The 16,729-nt window shown below is 37.4% G+C and overlaps 2 protein-coding genes and 1 long non-coding RNA gene across 4 annotated transcripts; all 3 read right to left on the minus strand.

The window, feature by feature from the left end:
- Positions 1 to 7,245: 7,245 nt before the first annotated feature.
- On the minus strand, positions 7,246 to 8,593 carry LOC133800099 (uncharacterized). The gene is made up of 4 exons (XM_062238072.1): positions 8,554 to 8,593; positions 7,891 to 8,138; positions 7,596 to 7,823; positions 7,246 to 7,441 (listed from the first exon to the last, which is right to left on the minus strand). The coding sequence occupies exons 1-4, from the start codon at positions 8,591 to 8,593 to the stop codon at positions 7,409 to 7,411; spliced, it is 549 nt and encodes a 182-aa protein (XP_062094056.1). The 3' UTR covers positions 7,246 to 7,408.
- A 248-nt stretch (positions 8,594 to 8,841) lies between these two features.
- Positions 8,842 to 12,424, minus strand: LOC133800100 (uncharacterized). The gene is made up of 4 exons (XM_062238073.1): positions 9,897 to 12,424; positions 9,721 to 9,814; positions 9,573 to 9,636; positions 8,842 to 9,458 (listed from the first exon to the last, which is right to left on the minus strand). Exons 1-4 carry the CDS (start codon positions 12,422 to 12,424, stop codon positions 8,842 to 8,844), a joined length of 3,303 nt encoding a protein of 1,100 aa, XP_062094057.1.
- Positions 12,425 to 13,428: 1,004 nt separating this feature from the next.
- LOC133799281 (uncharacterized) lies at positions 13,429 to 16,248 on the minus strand. Of its 2 annotated transcripts, none has more exons than XR_009876404.1 (3): positions 16,146 to 16,248; positions 15,807 to 15,880; positions 13,429 to 13,527 (listed from the first exon to the last, which is right to left on the minus strand). It is a non-coding gene; the product is annotated as an uncharacterized LOC133799281 (long non-coding RNA). The 2 variants fall into 2 exon arrangements; XR_009876403.1 differs by lacking the exon at positions 13,429 to 13,527 and adding an exon at positions 15,651 to 15,667.
- Between the last annotated feature and the right edge of the window lie 481 nt (positions 16,249 to 16,729).

Here is a 16,729-nt window from a genome sequence, read left to right on the forward strand (position 1 = left end):
TTTAATAAAATATATCATTTCATTTTGTTTGGTTTTTCACCTTAACTTATTAATAACACTTAGAAGCACGTTTATAACCAAAGAACTTGATTAGCGAGTTAAACACGGTTCAAAGTTCATAGTAACTGTCTTGGAGTAACTAGGGCGTTACAACTTGGTATCAAAGGGTGCCAAGGTTTAAGATTCCTGTAGACTGCCTGGGCATGTACACTCACCACTGAAGTCAAGCTGGACTCATGGTTTGGTAACTATTTACGTGGTTATATATTTAACTGCTTAAATATAGTATAAATGCTTTACCTGTTTACATGAGACACCATGTTAAGACTGTGCCTTGAATACTACACGATTAGCAAGAACGTACTTATTAGTACTGATATTGCCAGAGCATGCTTAATAGTATTGTTTATTGTGAACTATTATTCGATACATGTTAAATGTTAAATGTTAAATGTTATAATCATGTATCTATCTATATGTTTGTATAACTGTGGAATGTGAGAGTTATGTGCTTGCTCTTGGACCGTGAGGCGGCAAAAGGTTTAGTTATCACTACCTGACTGGCCGTATTGACTATTGCAACAAGGTTTAAGTTGATAAGAATGATTCCAAGACAGACATATTCATCAGCTAGCCAGGGTGATCAAGGCCAGAATAATAATCAGGGTCAGGAGAATGACCAGAATCAGATTCCACAGCCAGCTCCTGAGAACTGGCAGCAATTATTCAATGAGCTGTAGGCTACAGTATTGAGGTAGGGAGTAGAACTCCGCCTCCTGAGATAACAGCAGGTCCCTATGATAGCCAGTGTATCTGAGGCACCTCTTGTATCAGTGCCAGTAGCTGCCTGAGGTTGGTAACAAATGGGACCCTCTCTATGAAAATTTCAGAAAGCAGCAACCTCCAGTTTTTGAAGGCAGTGCAGATCCCGCTAATGCTGAACAATGGATGAGCATGATTACCACCATCCTGGTCTTCATGAGCATGACTGGTAATGAGAGGGTGTCTTATGCCACATATATCTTTCGAGATGATGGCCGAATTTGGTGGGAGGTTATATCCTAGACCAAAAATATTAATGCCTTGAGTTAAGAAGAGTTTCAGACTCTGTTCAACGAGAAGTACTACAACGATGCCATCAGGGCGGCAAAAGCTAAGGAATTTATTAGGTTACTTCAGGGGAGTTTTTCAGTGACTAAGTATGCCTTGAAGTTTGATCGATTGGCAAAGTTTTCCATGGAGCTAGTGCCCACTGATGGGACCAGAAGGGAGAGGTTTCTCCAGGGGCTACAACCTAGATTAGCCCGAGATGTTCGCATTACCACTGTGGCTGGGGTTATTACCTATGCACAGGTGGTTAAAAAGGCATTCACAACTGAGAGTGCAGAGAACAAGATCTGGCAAGATAATGCAGCTAGAAAGGAGTTCAGGAGGACAGGTTCTCCATTTATGGGTTCTGGTAGGGGTGGAGGCCCCAATGATCAGAAGAGTAAGATTCTTGACACCTTCCCAGCTCCAGGTCCTGACAGGCGACCCTGTGGTATTTCAATGGGCCGCTAGAGTGGTAGTGAGGTCTGGAAGTCTTATCCTGAATGCCCTAGATGTAAGAGGCATCATTTGGGAGAGTGTAGGGCAAGGCCTGCTTTTCATGTGGAGCATTGGGCCATCTTAAGAAAGATTTCCCTAAGGCAAGTAAGGAAGAACTCAAGAAAGTGAACAGCTCGGCTCTAGCTCGAGTGTTTCTATTGACACAAGCAGAGGCTGAGGCTTCACCTTCAGTAGTTACAGGTCAGCTTCTTAGTGCTGGAAACCCTTATAATGTTTTGATTGATTCTGGTGCTACACATTCTTTTGTTGCTAATAGAATTATTGATAGACTGTGTAGACCATGTGATTATTATGCCGTGGGGTTTGGAACTTTATTACCCACTGGGGAGTTGGTGGTATCTAGGAGATGGGTCAGATCTTTGCTAGTGATAGTGGAGAGGGCAGAGAATTGTCATCGGATTTGATAGAGTTGGTTATGACTGACTTTGACATGATTCTTGGTATGGATTGGTTAGTGAAGTATGGGCAACCATTGATTGCAGAAGGAAGATGGTCACCTTTGAGCCTGAAGGTGAGGAACCTTTTGTGTTTGTTGGTACTGTACATGGACCTCGCATACCTATGATTTATGTATTGAGGGCTAGAGATCTATTGCAAGGAGGTTGCATTAGATTATTAGCCAGTGTGGTTGACACCACTCAGGCCATACTAGTGAGACCAGAAGAGACTAGATTAGTTTGTGAATTCCTGGATGTGTTTCCAGAAGATTTTCCAGGGTTGCCTCCGCACAGAGAAATTGAGTTCATGATAGAACTGGCACCAAGGACAGAGCTAGTATCTAGAGCACCTTACAGAATGGCCCCAGCTAAGTTGAAAGAATTAAAGGTACAGTTGCAAGAGCTATTAGATTTGGGTTTTATTAGACCTAGTTTCTCAACTTGGGGAGCGTCAGTTCTGTTTGTGAAGAAGAAGGATGGTTCTTTGAGGATTTGCATTGATTACAGAGAACTGAATAAGTTAACAATTAAGAACAAGTATCCTCTACCAAGGATAATTGATATGTTTGATCAATTGCAATGTAGAAAGGTATTCTCAAAGATCGACCTTCGTTCTGGTTATCATCAGTTGAGGGTCAAGGAGGGAGACATATCGAAGACTGCTTTTCGCACCAGGTATGGGCATTATGAGTTCTTAGTCATGTATTTTGGATTGACTAATGCCCCAGCTGCTTTTATGGATCTGATGAACAGAGTGTTCAAGGATTATCTAGACCAGTTTGTGATTGTCTTCATCGATGATATCCTGGTTTATTCTCAGTCAGAGTTAGAGCATGAACAACATCTGAGATTGGTTCTACAGAGACTGAGGGAGCATAGACTGTTTGCAAAGTTCAAGAAATGTGAGTTCTAGTTATCTCAGGTATCTTTTCTTAGGCACATTGTCAGTAAGGAGAGGATTAAGGTAGATCCTGCAAAGATTGAGTCAGTCAGAGATTGGCCAAGGCCAAAGAATGCTTCAGAGGTTAGAAGTTTCCTTGGATTGGTAGGTTATTATAGGCGTTTTGTGGAAGGGTTCTCAAAGATTGCTACTTCATTGACTGAGCTAACATGCAAGAATCATAAATTTGTGTGGTCAGATAAGTGTGAGAACAGCTTCCAGGAACTGAAGCAAAGATTGATTACTGCTCCGGTTCTGAGTCTTCCAACAGATCAGGGGAAGTTTGTGAGTTATTGTGATGCTTCACATCAATGTTTGGGCTGTGTTCTGATGCAGTCAGGGAAGGAAATTGCTTATGCCTCACGTCAGTTGAATGAGTATGAATAGAGATATCTAACTCATGATTTAGAGTTGGTGGTTGTGGTCTTTGCTTTAAAGGTATGGAGGCATTACCTTTATGGGGAGAAGTGTGAGATCCATACAAACCACAAGAGCCTGAAATACTTCTTCATGCAGAAAGACTTGAATATGAGACAAAGGCATTAGCTAGTGTTAGTAAAAGATTATGATTGTGAGATTTTATATCATCCAGGAAAAGCCAACATGGTAGCTGATGCTTTAAGCCGGAAGGGTCCGGGGCAGATTTATGGTGCGAGGTTGATAGCCAGAGAATTAGCAGATGATATGACCAGAGCTAGTATAGAGTTTCTGGTGGGCCAGTTGGCCAATATTACGCTACAGTCTACACTGTTGGAGAGAATCAAGGAGGGTCAGTTGGGTGATCCACAGCTGATCAAGATTAGGGAGGATGTTTTGGCTGGAGCATCCAAAGATTATTCAGTGTCTGAGATGGGCTTGCTGAGATACAAGTGGCAGATATGTGTTCCGTTAGACACTGCTTTGTGGCGAGAGATTCTAGATGAATCTCATACTACACATTACTCTTTGCATCCAGGCACCACGAAGATGTATCAGGATGTGAGATCATTGTATTGGTGGCCGGGGATGCAGAGGGATGTAGAGGAATATGTGGCTAAGTGCTTGACATGTCAACAGGTCAAGGCTGAGCATCAGAGGCTGGCAGGGTTATTGCAGCCTCTGGATATCCCATAGTGAAAATGGGAGGACATCACGATGGATTTCATGGTGGGGTTACCCAGGACTGTTGGTGAGCATGATTTTATTTGGGTTATAGTGGATCGCTATACCAAGTCAGCTCACTTCTTGCCAGTGAGGACTACATATACAGTTGATCAGTATGCAGATCTCTATGTGAGAGAGATCATGTGCCTTCATGGAGCGCCGAGGTCGATCGTGTCAAATCGAGACCCCACTTTTACTTCCAAGTTCTGGGGGAGTTTACAAAAGGCCATGGGAACACAATTGAAGTTCAGTACTGCTTATCATCCTCAGACAGATGGGCAATCTGAGAGGACGAGCCGGATATTGGAAGACATGCTGTGAGCATGTGTGCTTGACTTTGGTGGATCCTGGAGTAAGTATCTACCTTTGATAGAGTTTTCCAACAACAACAGTTATCAGTCTTCCATTGGGGTTGCACCTTATGAGATGTTATACGACAGGAAGTGCATATCTCCCATTCATTGGGATGAGACAGGTGAAAGGAGATACTTGGGTCCTGAGGCAGTTTAGAGGACCAGGGAGGCCATTGAGAAGATTAGAGCTCGGATGCTCACTTCTCAGAACAGACAGAAAAATTATGCAGATCCTAAGAGAAGGAACGTGGAGTTCTAGGTGGGAGACTACATCTTCCTTAGAGTCTGGCCATGGAAAGGGGTGATAAGATTTGGGAAGAAGGGCAAGTTGAGCCCTAGATTTGTAGGTCCATTTGAGATCCTGGAGAGTATTGGTCAGGTGGCTTACAGGTTGGCCTTGCCTCCGGCATTATCAGCTGTGCATTACGTGTTTCATGTTTTAGCTCTTCGGAGGTATGTATCTGATGTGACTCATGTTTTGAGCTATGAAAATTTGGAGCTTGAGGCAAATCTCTCCTATAAGGAACAACCAGTCTAGATACTCGAGAGAAATGACAAGGTCCTCAGGAATAATACGATACCGTTGGTTAAGGTATTGTGGAGGAATAGCAAGGTCGAGGAAGCGACCTGGGAGCTGGAGTCAGATATGCATAATCAGTATCCCGAGCTGTTCAGGTAAATTTCAAGGACGAAATTTCTGTAAGGAGGGGATAGTTGTAATGCCCCGGAATCCCTAATGAGGTTTAAGGGTTGGATTAGTAGGCTGGGAGGGCCATAATTGTTTTATTATGCCATTAAACTATTACGTGCATGTTTATGGGAATTATATTATAATATGATTTTAAATGCATGCATGTGGGTCCACATTTCATCTCAAGGTATTTTGGTAATTTGGCCCGTTGAGGGCATAATTGTATATTTGTATGCATGTCGGTGAACTGTTGTTGAGACCACATTTAAATGTGGACTTGGTTGAGCTATTTGGCATGAGACGATCTTTGAATTCAAATTATTGGTTTGGTCATAACAGGTTTAAGCTCGGGGATCAGGGTGAGTCTCGGGGTGGTTTGTTGATTAGAGCATTCCTGGGAATTATAGGGTAATGGGATATGATTTTATTAGTGTTTGAGAATAACGAGAATTGGAGAGTGTTAGTTATGATTAACGAGGTAGGTGGAAAATGATGATGTTGCCCTTGGGGATGTTAAGGGATGAATTAAGCATGGAGGGTATTTTGGTCTTTTGACCTAGGCTATATAAGGTAAAGGCTGTAGAAAATAGAACTAAAATAGAGCATTTGGTTTCTCCCCTCCCATTCATCTTTTCTTTTCCTTTCTCCTTTAAAATCTTGAAGCAAGTTTGGGGATTCAAACTTGGAGTTTTAAGCTTGAGGTCTTAGGCTAGTTTTCAGCCATTGAAGAGGATTTGAATCAAGCTTAAGGTAAGGTTCTAGTTCCATTTTTATAGTTCCTTGCTTGGTTTTTGTGCTGGTTTTAATGTTTGGAGTTTTGATCATTGAATGGGGAATTTGATGAAGTTTTGATTGGTGTAAGGCTTAGGTTTTGATGCTTGTATGGTGGATACACTACAAGAAAATGGGGTCTTTACCTACCAATTGTAAGTGTAGGTAAAACTAGCCTAATGGTGGGTAATATGGTTTACCTACCAATATTGAATTGGTAGAGATTGGTAGGTAAAAGTTAGTGGGGAAAGAGTCTTTACCTACACTAATTAACACTGGTAGGTAAAAGAATCAGTGGACCCCACTAAGTTATAAATCAATTGATGAGTCATCAGATGACGTGTTTGATGACATGGCATCCTATGTGTATACTGACATGGTTTTTCTAGTTTACGTGTCTGATGACGTGGCATCCTACGTGTCATCCTGCGTGGCATCCTACGTGTCATCTTGCATGTCATCCTACGTGGCATCCTACATGGCATCCTACGTGTCATCCTGTGTGGCATCCTGCGTGTCATCCTGCGTGGCATCCTACATGGCATCCTACATGTCATCCTGCGTGGCATCCTACGTGGTATCATTTTATTAGCCCACATAGCATTATTTTATTGGTTTGTTACACAATTTATATTTTGTTCAAATTTAATGGTTATGTGTAGGTAAGAGATAATAACAGTTATTTGTAAACGTTCTATATTAGAAATAAACTAGAAAAAAACCATTCAATAATAAAATGTTTAATACTAAAATTCTTTATAATGTTCAATACTAAAATAAGTTATAAAGTTATCATTTTAAGGTTACCCCTACCAAAATAAAAAAAAACTTCATAAAGTTCATTCTTTAGTAAATTAATGTAAATAAACTAAGAATCATCTTGTGACTCCCGAACTGAAATAGATGGCGACTCTCTTAAATTTGCATCTGAAGCTTGGTCTGTTGGAGGTGGTGCCATCAAATTGTTATGACGAAGTATATCCACAACTACACTAAGTTGTTCGTTAGTAGCATTAAGGCGGGAAGTTGTATCATTAAGTCGTTCAAGTAACTCTTCATAAGTTGGTTGATTACCCACAATATTTTCACGATGTGAAGTAGAAGTTGTGACACTAGGAGACCGCCCCCACCCTCGCAAGTATACCGAATCACGTCCAAGTACACGCTCCATAATCTCTTTATCAGACAGTTCTTCTGGAGGATGTTGACCCCTTAACTCCATCATTTTATCCTAATATTATATTTAATTAATTATTAGTAAGAAATATAACAAATATAATAAATAAAAATTTAAATTACTTACATATAATGGCCCGAGCTCTATTCCAGTCCACCCTTTCTCAGCATCATAATGTTTTAGACGCCATGTCTCAATTTGACCGGTAGGAGAAGTTAACACCATTCCACGTCGAATGTGATGTCGTGGTGTGGAGACTGAACCATTTTTCGACTCCCGTTTCCTCTTTTATCGATTGGTAGTATTCTTTAATGCTCTTTCCTAAAGAAATAAATCCAAATAAAATTTATTAGAAAAATTTTTACACAACATTTTCTTTTGAACAACACAATGTCTATTTATTACAAACTTTATTGAACAGTTTAACAATAAAATCTGTAAATCAAAGACAAAACAAAATACTAAAAAATGTTACCTTAAATTCAGGAGAACACCAACGATCACACAAAATCATCCAATCTTCTTGATGTTCTTCTTTTAAGTCTGGATGACGTTTGCTCTTGGCCATCTCAAGATCATTTTCTCCTCCAATTTCTTTGAAATATAAGTGCAGCTTGTACTTATGACCCTTCCAAGCTTTTCTCATTTGCTCATCAATGCATTTTTTAGTTGTCTCATCATTCAAGTTGATGTCAAAATGTTCCTATAACATAAAAAAATATTAATTATAAATATCACAAATATAAATGTAATATTGTGAAATGACTTACCAAAAGATAGTGTCGCAATGGAGCTCTCACATCTTCTGGGACCATTCTCCACTCTTTATAATGAAATGTACCATGATTCCGAATAATGAATCCAATCTCATTATTAAATTTCTCAGCATTAGTACAAATTGGTTGACGACACTCTGCATTAAAAGTCACTAACAACTTTCCAGTTGATGATGCCTTAGCTATAGTTGTAGTTGTCAAGCCGCGAGTAACTCCACGTGGCTTAAAGGAAGATGTTTGTCCTACAATACAATATAATCTTAATTAAAATAAATAGAAATTTAAAGAAATGAACATGAAAGACATTAAATTTACTTGATGGAACTTGGGAAGATTGATTATCATCTTCGGTATCAAAATGGGTCGTCACATTGACTTGTTCACCCTGTACAGTAGGGTGTGTGGAGCCTTGAGGGTGTTCTCTCTCTACATTAGATTGTGCGGTGGTTCTAGGTCGTTGACTGAGTACCGTAGATCGAGTGGTGCGACAAACTTGTTGATTCTCTAAACTTGACCGAGTAGTGCGAATAACTTGTGTAGGTGGAGCAGGAGGATCAATGACTGGTTCAACTTATTGATTCTCTATTCTCGACCGAGTAGTGCGAACAACTTGTGAAGGTGGAGCAAGAGGATCAATGACTGGTTCAACTTGTTGACTTTGAGCAGTAGATCGAGTGGTGCGACGACCAGATGCCATGACTAAAATTCTGTGAAATAAAACAAAGAAAATGATTAGTAAATAAATATTTACAAATATTAAGAAACTAACTATGAATTAAAAATCTGGATATCTTGTTTCATCTCAGATTTTGCAAACCTTAGTTTCTGTACTTGTATTTCTGTTTGTGTATAGGGCGCTTGGCTAGTTGGCTAGTTGGGGAAGAACATTTGTAGACAAATTTCACGAGGCACTAACTGATCAATGACAAGATGACTAACTATGAATTAAGAATCTGCATCATCATCACATTCTGATTCTGTATAACTTTTGGTGTCATCACTTGAGAGAAATGTTTCATTATTAGAGAATATATTTCCTTCATCAAAATCTTCATCTAAGTCACTATCCTTGTCAACATTTTGATTTTGGTTTAAAAATAAATCAACAACAAGTTGGTCTGAAAGAGTTACAGAAGGAACATCTAATCGAACTAAAGACGAACTTTCAATGAAATCCTCAGTTGGTTGAAAAGGTGGCAATTGAAATGATTCTTCTTCTTGAAACACATCATTATTTACTGTCTCTTCCATAATTTCAGGAATGTCATAAATAGATCGATGATTTACTTTTTGAACAATCCGCCAATTTGAACCACGCTTCATATCAAGCAAATAGAAAACTTGTTGTGCTTGAGTTGCCAAGATAAATGGTTCATTAGAATACCAATCAGTAGATGTATTGATGGAAGTCAAATAATGTTCCACAACAATTGATCTACCTTTTGGATTAGAGTTATACCACTTGCAACGAAATAAGAACACCTTCCGATCTAAAACGAATGACAACTGCAAAATCTCAATCAAGGCACCATAGTATAGGATATTAATATTGTCATGATCACCTTCAGTGCAAATTCCAGAACATTGTGTCTTAAGAGTATCGTCACGCTCTTTACATCGAAATCGAACACCATTTACAATACAACTTTAGTAGGTGTTGTACCGTTCAAGTGGACCTTGAGATAAAGAGTACAAATCATCATTGGCAAGAGGTGATTTTTGAACTCGCATTTGAGACACCTGTAGTATGAAAGAATTTGAATTATGATGAATGATGTCACAACTTAAGAATTTACTAAGAAACCATTAATGATAATCTCTTACTTTATTCTTAAACCAAGAAGGAAATTGTTCTTTGTGCTCTAAGGCAACTTCTGAATCTGAAAGACCTTTTTCTTCCAACAACTTTATATGATCACTACATTCAAATTCATTTATATGAATAAGTAAATGATATTTTGTTGAGATAATTTAGAAGAATAAAAGAAATTGTTACTTACTCGATAAAATGTTGGATATCATCTACAGAATTGTTCAATATATACCATTGAACGACTTGTCTCCAATTTTGAAGCAATTTGATAGTAGATGCCCCTAATGGACGAACATTGGAGTTGAAAACATCTAACTTATGATTTGGAGAAGGTATATCCCAATTACGCTCGGGTCTTGTGAATCTTGTCTCTATGTTAGAAACATATCTTGACAAGAAAGTTACAGCTTCATCTACAACAAAAGCTTCTGCTATTGAACCATCAGGCCGAGACATGTTTCTCACATATTTCTTGTATAAACCCATATGGCGTTCTGTCCCAAACATCCATCTCGAAGCAACTGGACCACCTAATAACACTTGATCGGGTAGGTGAACACAAAGATGAACCATTATGGTAAAAAATGATGGGGGAAATATCTTTTCCAACTTGCACAAAATTATTACAATTCCATCTCTCAATTCTTCTATGTCAGAAATTTGTAATGTTTTTGCACAAATTTTTTGAAAGAATTGGCAGAGTTCAATCAAAGTACCACGAATGTTGTCTGTCAGAAAAGGAAGTAATGCAGCTGGTAATATCTTATGAAGTAAAACATGACAATCATGAGTTTTCATTCCTCCTAGTTTGTCATTATCTGTTACACATCGACTAATATTCGAAGCATATCCATCCGGTAATCTAACACTTTGAATGAATTTACAAAAATCTTTGCATTCTTCTCTCGTCAAAGTGTAACTAGCATAAGGTTTTTCAAGCTTGTTATTAGATAGGTCCTTCTTCAGCCAAAGCTCTTCACGAATATTAAGATTTTGTAAATCCTTACGAGCTTTTAAAGTGTCTTTCGATTTACCTTCAATGTCTAAAAGTGTTCCAATAATGTTATCACATACATTTTTCTCTATATGCATCACATCAAGATTGTGACGCAGCAAGAGCTTTGACCAGTATGGCAATTCAAACAAAACACTTCTTTTACACCAATGCAGCTCTTTCTCTCCACGCTTACGTTTTCTAGAAGAATTACTTGGTGCTTTACCAGGGGTATGAATAGGAATTTCATCCAATTGCTTTAAAATGTCGTCACCAGTAAAAGTTCTAGGAGGGCCACGTAATTCAGTAGATCCATCATATTCTTTACTTTTTCTCCAAGAATGGTTTCTTTTCAAATAACATCGATGTCCCATGAAACATTGTTTGTCAGTTATTCTTCTAGATCTTGTATCTTCAAGACAAACAGGACATGCTAATTTACCAGCAGTGCTCCACCCAGACAAGTATGCATAAGCAGGAAAATCACTAATTGTCCACAAGATTGCAGCTCCAAGTTTAAACATGCATTGACCATACAAATCATATGCATTGACTCCATCCCATAACTCTTTAAGCTCTTCAATTAATGACCTCAAGAACACATCATAATCTTTTCCAGGAGATTTAGGGCCTGGAATTAACAAAGACATGAGATAGTTTGTTCCATTAGGAGAAGCCCAAGGTGGCATATTGTACGGAATTAATATCACTGGCCACAAACTATAGGTTGATGTCATATTAGAGAAAGGGTTAAACCCATCTGACGTCAACCCCATTCGTACACTCCTAGAATCAGCTGCAAAGTCAGGATACACATTGTCGAAATGCTTCCAAGCATCCCCATCAGCAGGATGACGTAAAATCCCAGCTTCATTTTTTCGTACCTCTTTATGCCATCGCATATCTTTAGAAGTGTGCTTCGAACTAAACATTCTCTTAAGTCGTGCCTTGATTGGGAACCATCTAAGTCGTTTATGTGGGATTTGATTTCGTACATAACGACTAGACTTGCATACAGGACATGACACTGCATTTGCATTCTCACCATAAAACAATGCACAATCGTATTGACAAACATCAATTTGCTCATAGCCTAAGCCCACCTCACAAAGAAGCTTCCTCGTCTGGTAATAATTCCCTGGGCACTGATTACCCTCGGGCAATATCTCTCTCAAACACTCCAAAAGACCGTCGAATGATTTATCTGTCCATTTGTTAAGCACTTTGAGATTCATCAACTTCACCGTCGCGCTTAAGACAGAGAAACCTTTACAATTATTGTACAAAGGCTTATGAAGGGACTCAAACAATGCATCATACTTGTCATCCACATTAAGTGGAGATTCATCATTGAAGTCACTAGTTGGACCAATGTCAAAATACTTACTACCAATAGCATCATGAAGACCTGCCGCCAAATCATCACTCTGATCAATATCTTCGACATTATCCTCAGTATCAAATAATCCATCATCTTCTACTTCCTCTACTTGCTCACCATGGTGATACCACCTTGTGTAAGTACTAAGAAATCCATGAGTGATCAAGTGCAACTTTATCACATGCATGTATTGTGATTTCTTATTCACGCATCGACAACAAGGGCATAGAACCATCCCATTGGAGTCCATGGAGTGTCTTGCAACACTAATGAATTCATTCATTCCAGCAGCATATTCTGCTGAAAGTTTATTTGGTATATTTATCCAATGACGATCCATGAACCAACAAAATGGGATCCCTTGTTGTAGTTGGTAGAGCTGATGATGAACCCAAATTCTAGAAAGAACACAGAGGAGAACAAGAGCAAGAAAAAGAATAAGAAAGGATGGTAAATATTAAAGATTTTTCTCTTTTGTAGATTATTATAAATGAATTAGGAAAATAAGAAAGAAGAGAGAGTGGGAGATTGATTTGGGGGAAGTGAAATGAAAATGGCGAGGCTAAAAAGGATGAGGAAAACAATGAAAATTGTTATGATTAAGCTAATTGGGGCAGCTAAACTGAGAATCATGGAAGTTGCTGCTAGACAAGCACCTCTCATGGACATTGCATTTTTTGGGGAGGTTCAATTTAGTAACATGGGATTTGATCTATCTGACAAGGATTCATGAATGCATCTTTATTATTAATTCTTTCTTTTTTTTTTTTTAAAAAACAATATTGAATTGAAAGAACTATTGTCACTATATAAAAACATATAAATATATGTATGTATATATATGTGGTGCACATATTTTTGTACATATTCAAAGGTTACTACTACTGCCCAGGAGGAGGCTTTAAAGATTCTTTCCACCCCAGTAAACAAGGGGCTTTAATTTTTCTTCTTCCACATGAATTATTAATATTTCACAAAGCAAATAAACCATAACAGTTTGTCTTTGAACTCTAAACTAAGTACCAATAGAAAATGACAGTAAGCTTATTAAATAGTGTTAATTTACTGATTTTTTATTTTATTATTTTGTAGTCTCTTCCAAAGAAACTAGACTTTTAATCAATCTTAGTACATAAACAACAAAGGGAAAGCCAATAACAACAACTCATAAACAAAGTACCAAAGACAAAATACAAAAGAAATAGCATAGACAAATTCAAATGCATAAACAACCAATCACAAAAACTATAAACAAAGCACCAAAAAGTGCCTCAGGACAATGATTCATCATCAAACTTTCAGATTAGTAAGGATTTGATATCACTATAAATCATAAAAATGTTACCTCAAGGCTTCCAAGGCTAAATTCCAAAAGTGTTAAAGCCGCCAAGCCTAATTCAAAAATCACAGAGCCACCCAGACCAAGCCCAAAACCTCAAAGCACTACAAGAAATTCATATTACAATTAAATTCTGATTGAAAATAATGATCAACAATAAAAACAACAAGAATTCAATCATGCTCATATTTACACATTCAAAATCAATCAAAACTAAAAAAAAATCAGATTTGAAAGTTATACAAAAATTTTAGAAAACATAATTTGCAAACAAACATAACTCAAAAACCCCAAAATCCTTACAACCCATAAAGCATAAAAATGTAATTCTAGCTAAAAAGAAATTCAAAAACATTGAGAGAAATGAAAAACTCATAAATATGGAGAACTAAGGCCTTTACAGAGATAAGTTATGTATGGCGTAATTAAGCCCTCTACTTAGTAACTTACAGATCAAAAGAGTGAGTCACAGGAGAGAAGAAGACAAAGCCGATTTGGTTATGAGAAGTGGAAAGGCGTAGAAGACGATTTGATTTCAAAATGAACAAAGCAAAAAAAGTTAAGAATGAAAAAATAGAAATCAAAAGAGAAATCAAAAAAAAAATTTACTTATTATGAACGAAACTAGAATATGTCTTTACTTACAAATTTAGAAAAAGAGATATTGTGTGTCCCACATACATAATTAGAGGAATCGATAGAGAAATAAACAGCTACCGCAAATGTTTATGTAAAATTATTGATTTATTTCTAGGCAAATTAAGTGGTCCTCCTCCTAGAGAAGGTAAAACGGATTGGGGGTCTAACATCATACTATATCATGGAATCAAAGCACTATACATAGTATGATTTACAAAAAACAACATTTTCAAGTAACAAAATAGCTGTTTTAAAATATTTATAATTTAATAATTAAAAAATCAATTAGCAAAAGTGCAGGTTTACTAGCTTGATATTTATAAAAGAACTGAATGAAAATTCAGCAAAGATATTAATTTCAGCAAAAATCCACGTATTCTAGCTTCGGGATTAACTCTAGTGGTATTCGAATTAAGTCTTTAGATGGAATTGAGTATGAAAAGATGATGAGGTTTTGGGTGCAGCTACACATTTTGTGACCAGCAGCAAATAACATTAATTCTAGCTATACAAATAATATAGTATCTCAATTCACAAATACTTTAGACTCAGAACTATTCCATACAGTAAGGCTTTCTTCTTCATCATTGACTATAATCTCATTCCCAAAATATCAGATTTTGGTTTGGCTAAACTTTATGATGATAAACAAACTCATATAAGTACTCCTGTTGCTGGAACAATTGGTTATCTTGCACCAGAATATGCCATGCGTGGTCACCTTACAGAGAAAACTGATATCTTTGCCTTTGGAGTTGTGGCTCTAGAGCTTGTTAGTGGCAGGCCAAACCTCACCAACATTGCGTCCATCTATGTCAAGAGTGATGGCAATGATCTCAGGAGACAGTGATGTGAGCACTGCAATTTCAAGGCCTGGTTACTTGGCTGATTGGAAATTCAGTGATGTCAGTAGCCTAATGAGCAAGATTACAAAAGAGACTGATTCTAGTTTTTATGACTCGTCTACAACATAAACTGCCAAATGGCCTTTAAGAACATCTACTGTCATTAAAGCTACTTTGTTTGAACTCTACAAAAACCGTCAAAGAAATTTCTTATCTGGAACTCTTGAAACACAGAAGCCATGGTTATAGATGTATACAGAGAAGTAATGAGAAAATTTGAGAATGTAAGGAAACCTTGCTTGTGTGATTAGTTGCCTTGACGTTAACCTCTAACTCTATATGCTTATTTATATTGCCATCTGTGATATCAATGAATGGTTGAGCTAAACCAAATGTTCACAAAACTACTAGAAGGGGAAGGTGATAAAACAATTGGTTTGAGTTTGGTTTGTGTGATGTTCTATACTTCTTAGCTGTGAATTATAAGATCCCATTGAGAATATTCTGTTTTTTTTTCCAAAAAAAAAAACCTAGAAAGAAAAACTGGCTAATGAGAAGTTGATGCAAATATAATTCAATTAATTTGATGATATGAGTTCAGACCAAAACAAATTATGCTCTCCATATGTGGGACAACAGGGGAAGTGAATAACTAAATCAAGTGTCACATTAACATGTTAATTAAAGCCTAAAGTCAAATAATGATATTATTTTTGGCCTTATCTTTTGCTTTCAATATATTTTATCCTACAATTGGCAGCTGAACAGAAAAGAATGCTATCAACATGATGATTTATCTTCAATTCGTTTTTTTTCTTCACATAACATAAATAAGCAATAAAATCCCATGTGTTATTTGGACTATACTGTTAAAAAAAGATTAAAAAAAAAATACTCACTGCAATATACAAATTGGTTGAGATCAAGAGTCACCCGGCCCTGCTTAGCAGTATCAAATGAATCAAACATATTACTGCAACGAGCAAAACAACAGCAGAAAATGAGTAAGCCTCCGTTATGAGCTTATGACCATTTTGAACTGGTGTAGATGATAAATTATACATGTTCAAGAGTTTCACTTGAAGCCAAACGCCTTTATATGATTAAGAGTGTGGAACAAAATATGTATACAATGCTGAGAGACATATCGATTGTGTGTATAAAATTCATTCTAAGCACATAAAACTTTTGTTCTTTATTCCGAGAAAAAACATGTATTTCTGTCGAGAAAAACTTACCGAGCTGACTGCAAAAATATACAAAGAGATATGAAATCATCTAATCTGAATCTTCCATTCTTCTTTTGATCAAAACTCTGCACAAATTATAAAAGAATGAGCTATGACAACCATAAACTTATTATGTATAAACATCACTAGAAAATCCCAAGTAAATCTATAATTTTTCACAGCCCAGTGGAGTGAGTGAGTGAGTGTATTAAGATTCAAGAAATCAAATACAGAAAAGTTATTTCTAAATATACTAAAAAAACAAATCAGGACATTTCAGTTACCGTGTCCATGTGTGGTCGAGATGAGAATCGTCCCGCGCCGGAGAGAGAGACGGTGCTTGGTCACTTCGATCTGATCTGGAGAGAGCTTCAGTATTTCACAATATGTGAGAACGGAACGGAAGCAGTGAACGGAACGAAAGCAGTGAACGGAACGGAATGGAACAGAAGCTGTGTAAGAATAGGGAATGGAAACAGTGATCTGATCTGGAAGGGTGCGTGCGGAACGGAAGGGAAGCAGTGAACGGAACGGAAGTTGTGTAAGAACAGGGAATGCGTGAACAGGGAAGCTGTGATCTGATCTGGAAGGCG

Source organism: Humulus lupulus, chromosome 9, assembly GCF_963169125.1.
Source record: "Humulus lupulus chromosome 9, drHumLupu1.1, whole genome shotgun sequence".
Classification (NCBI taxonomy): Eukaryota; Viridiplantae; Streptophyta; class Magnoliopsida; order Rosales; family Cannabaceae; genus Humulus; species Humulus lupulus.

Bases quoted from the DNA above. Each gene is read 5' to 3' on its own strand.
- LOC133800099 (XM_062238072.1), bottom strand. From the start codon at position 8,593: ATGGCATCTGGTCGTCGCACCACTCGATCTACTGCTCAAA. The intron at 7,824-7,890 runs GTAAGTCATTTC...TTTATGTTATAG, and splicing joins CATTGCGACACTATCTTTTG to GAACATTTTGACATCAACTT. The intron at 7,442-7,595 runs GTAACATTTTTT...TTATTTCTTTAG, and splicing joins GGTGTTCTCCTGAATTTAAG to GAAAGAGCATTAAAGAATAC.
- LOC133800100 (XM_062238073.1), bottom strand. From the start codon at position 12,424: ATGGATCGTCATTGGATAAATATACCAAATAAACTTTCAGCAGAATAT. The intron at 9,815-9,896 runs GTAAGTAACAAT...ATTTGAATGTAG, and splicing joins GATATCCAACATTTTATCGA to TGATCATATAAAGTTGTTGG. The intron at 9,459-9,572 runs GTCCACTTGAAC...TTTGCACTGAAG, and splicing joins TTTGTACTCTTTATCTCAAG to GTGATCATGACAATATTAAT.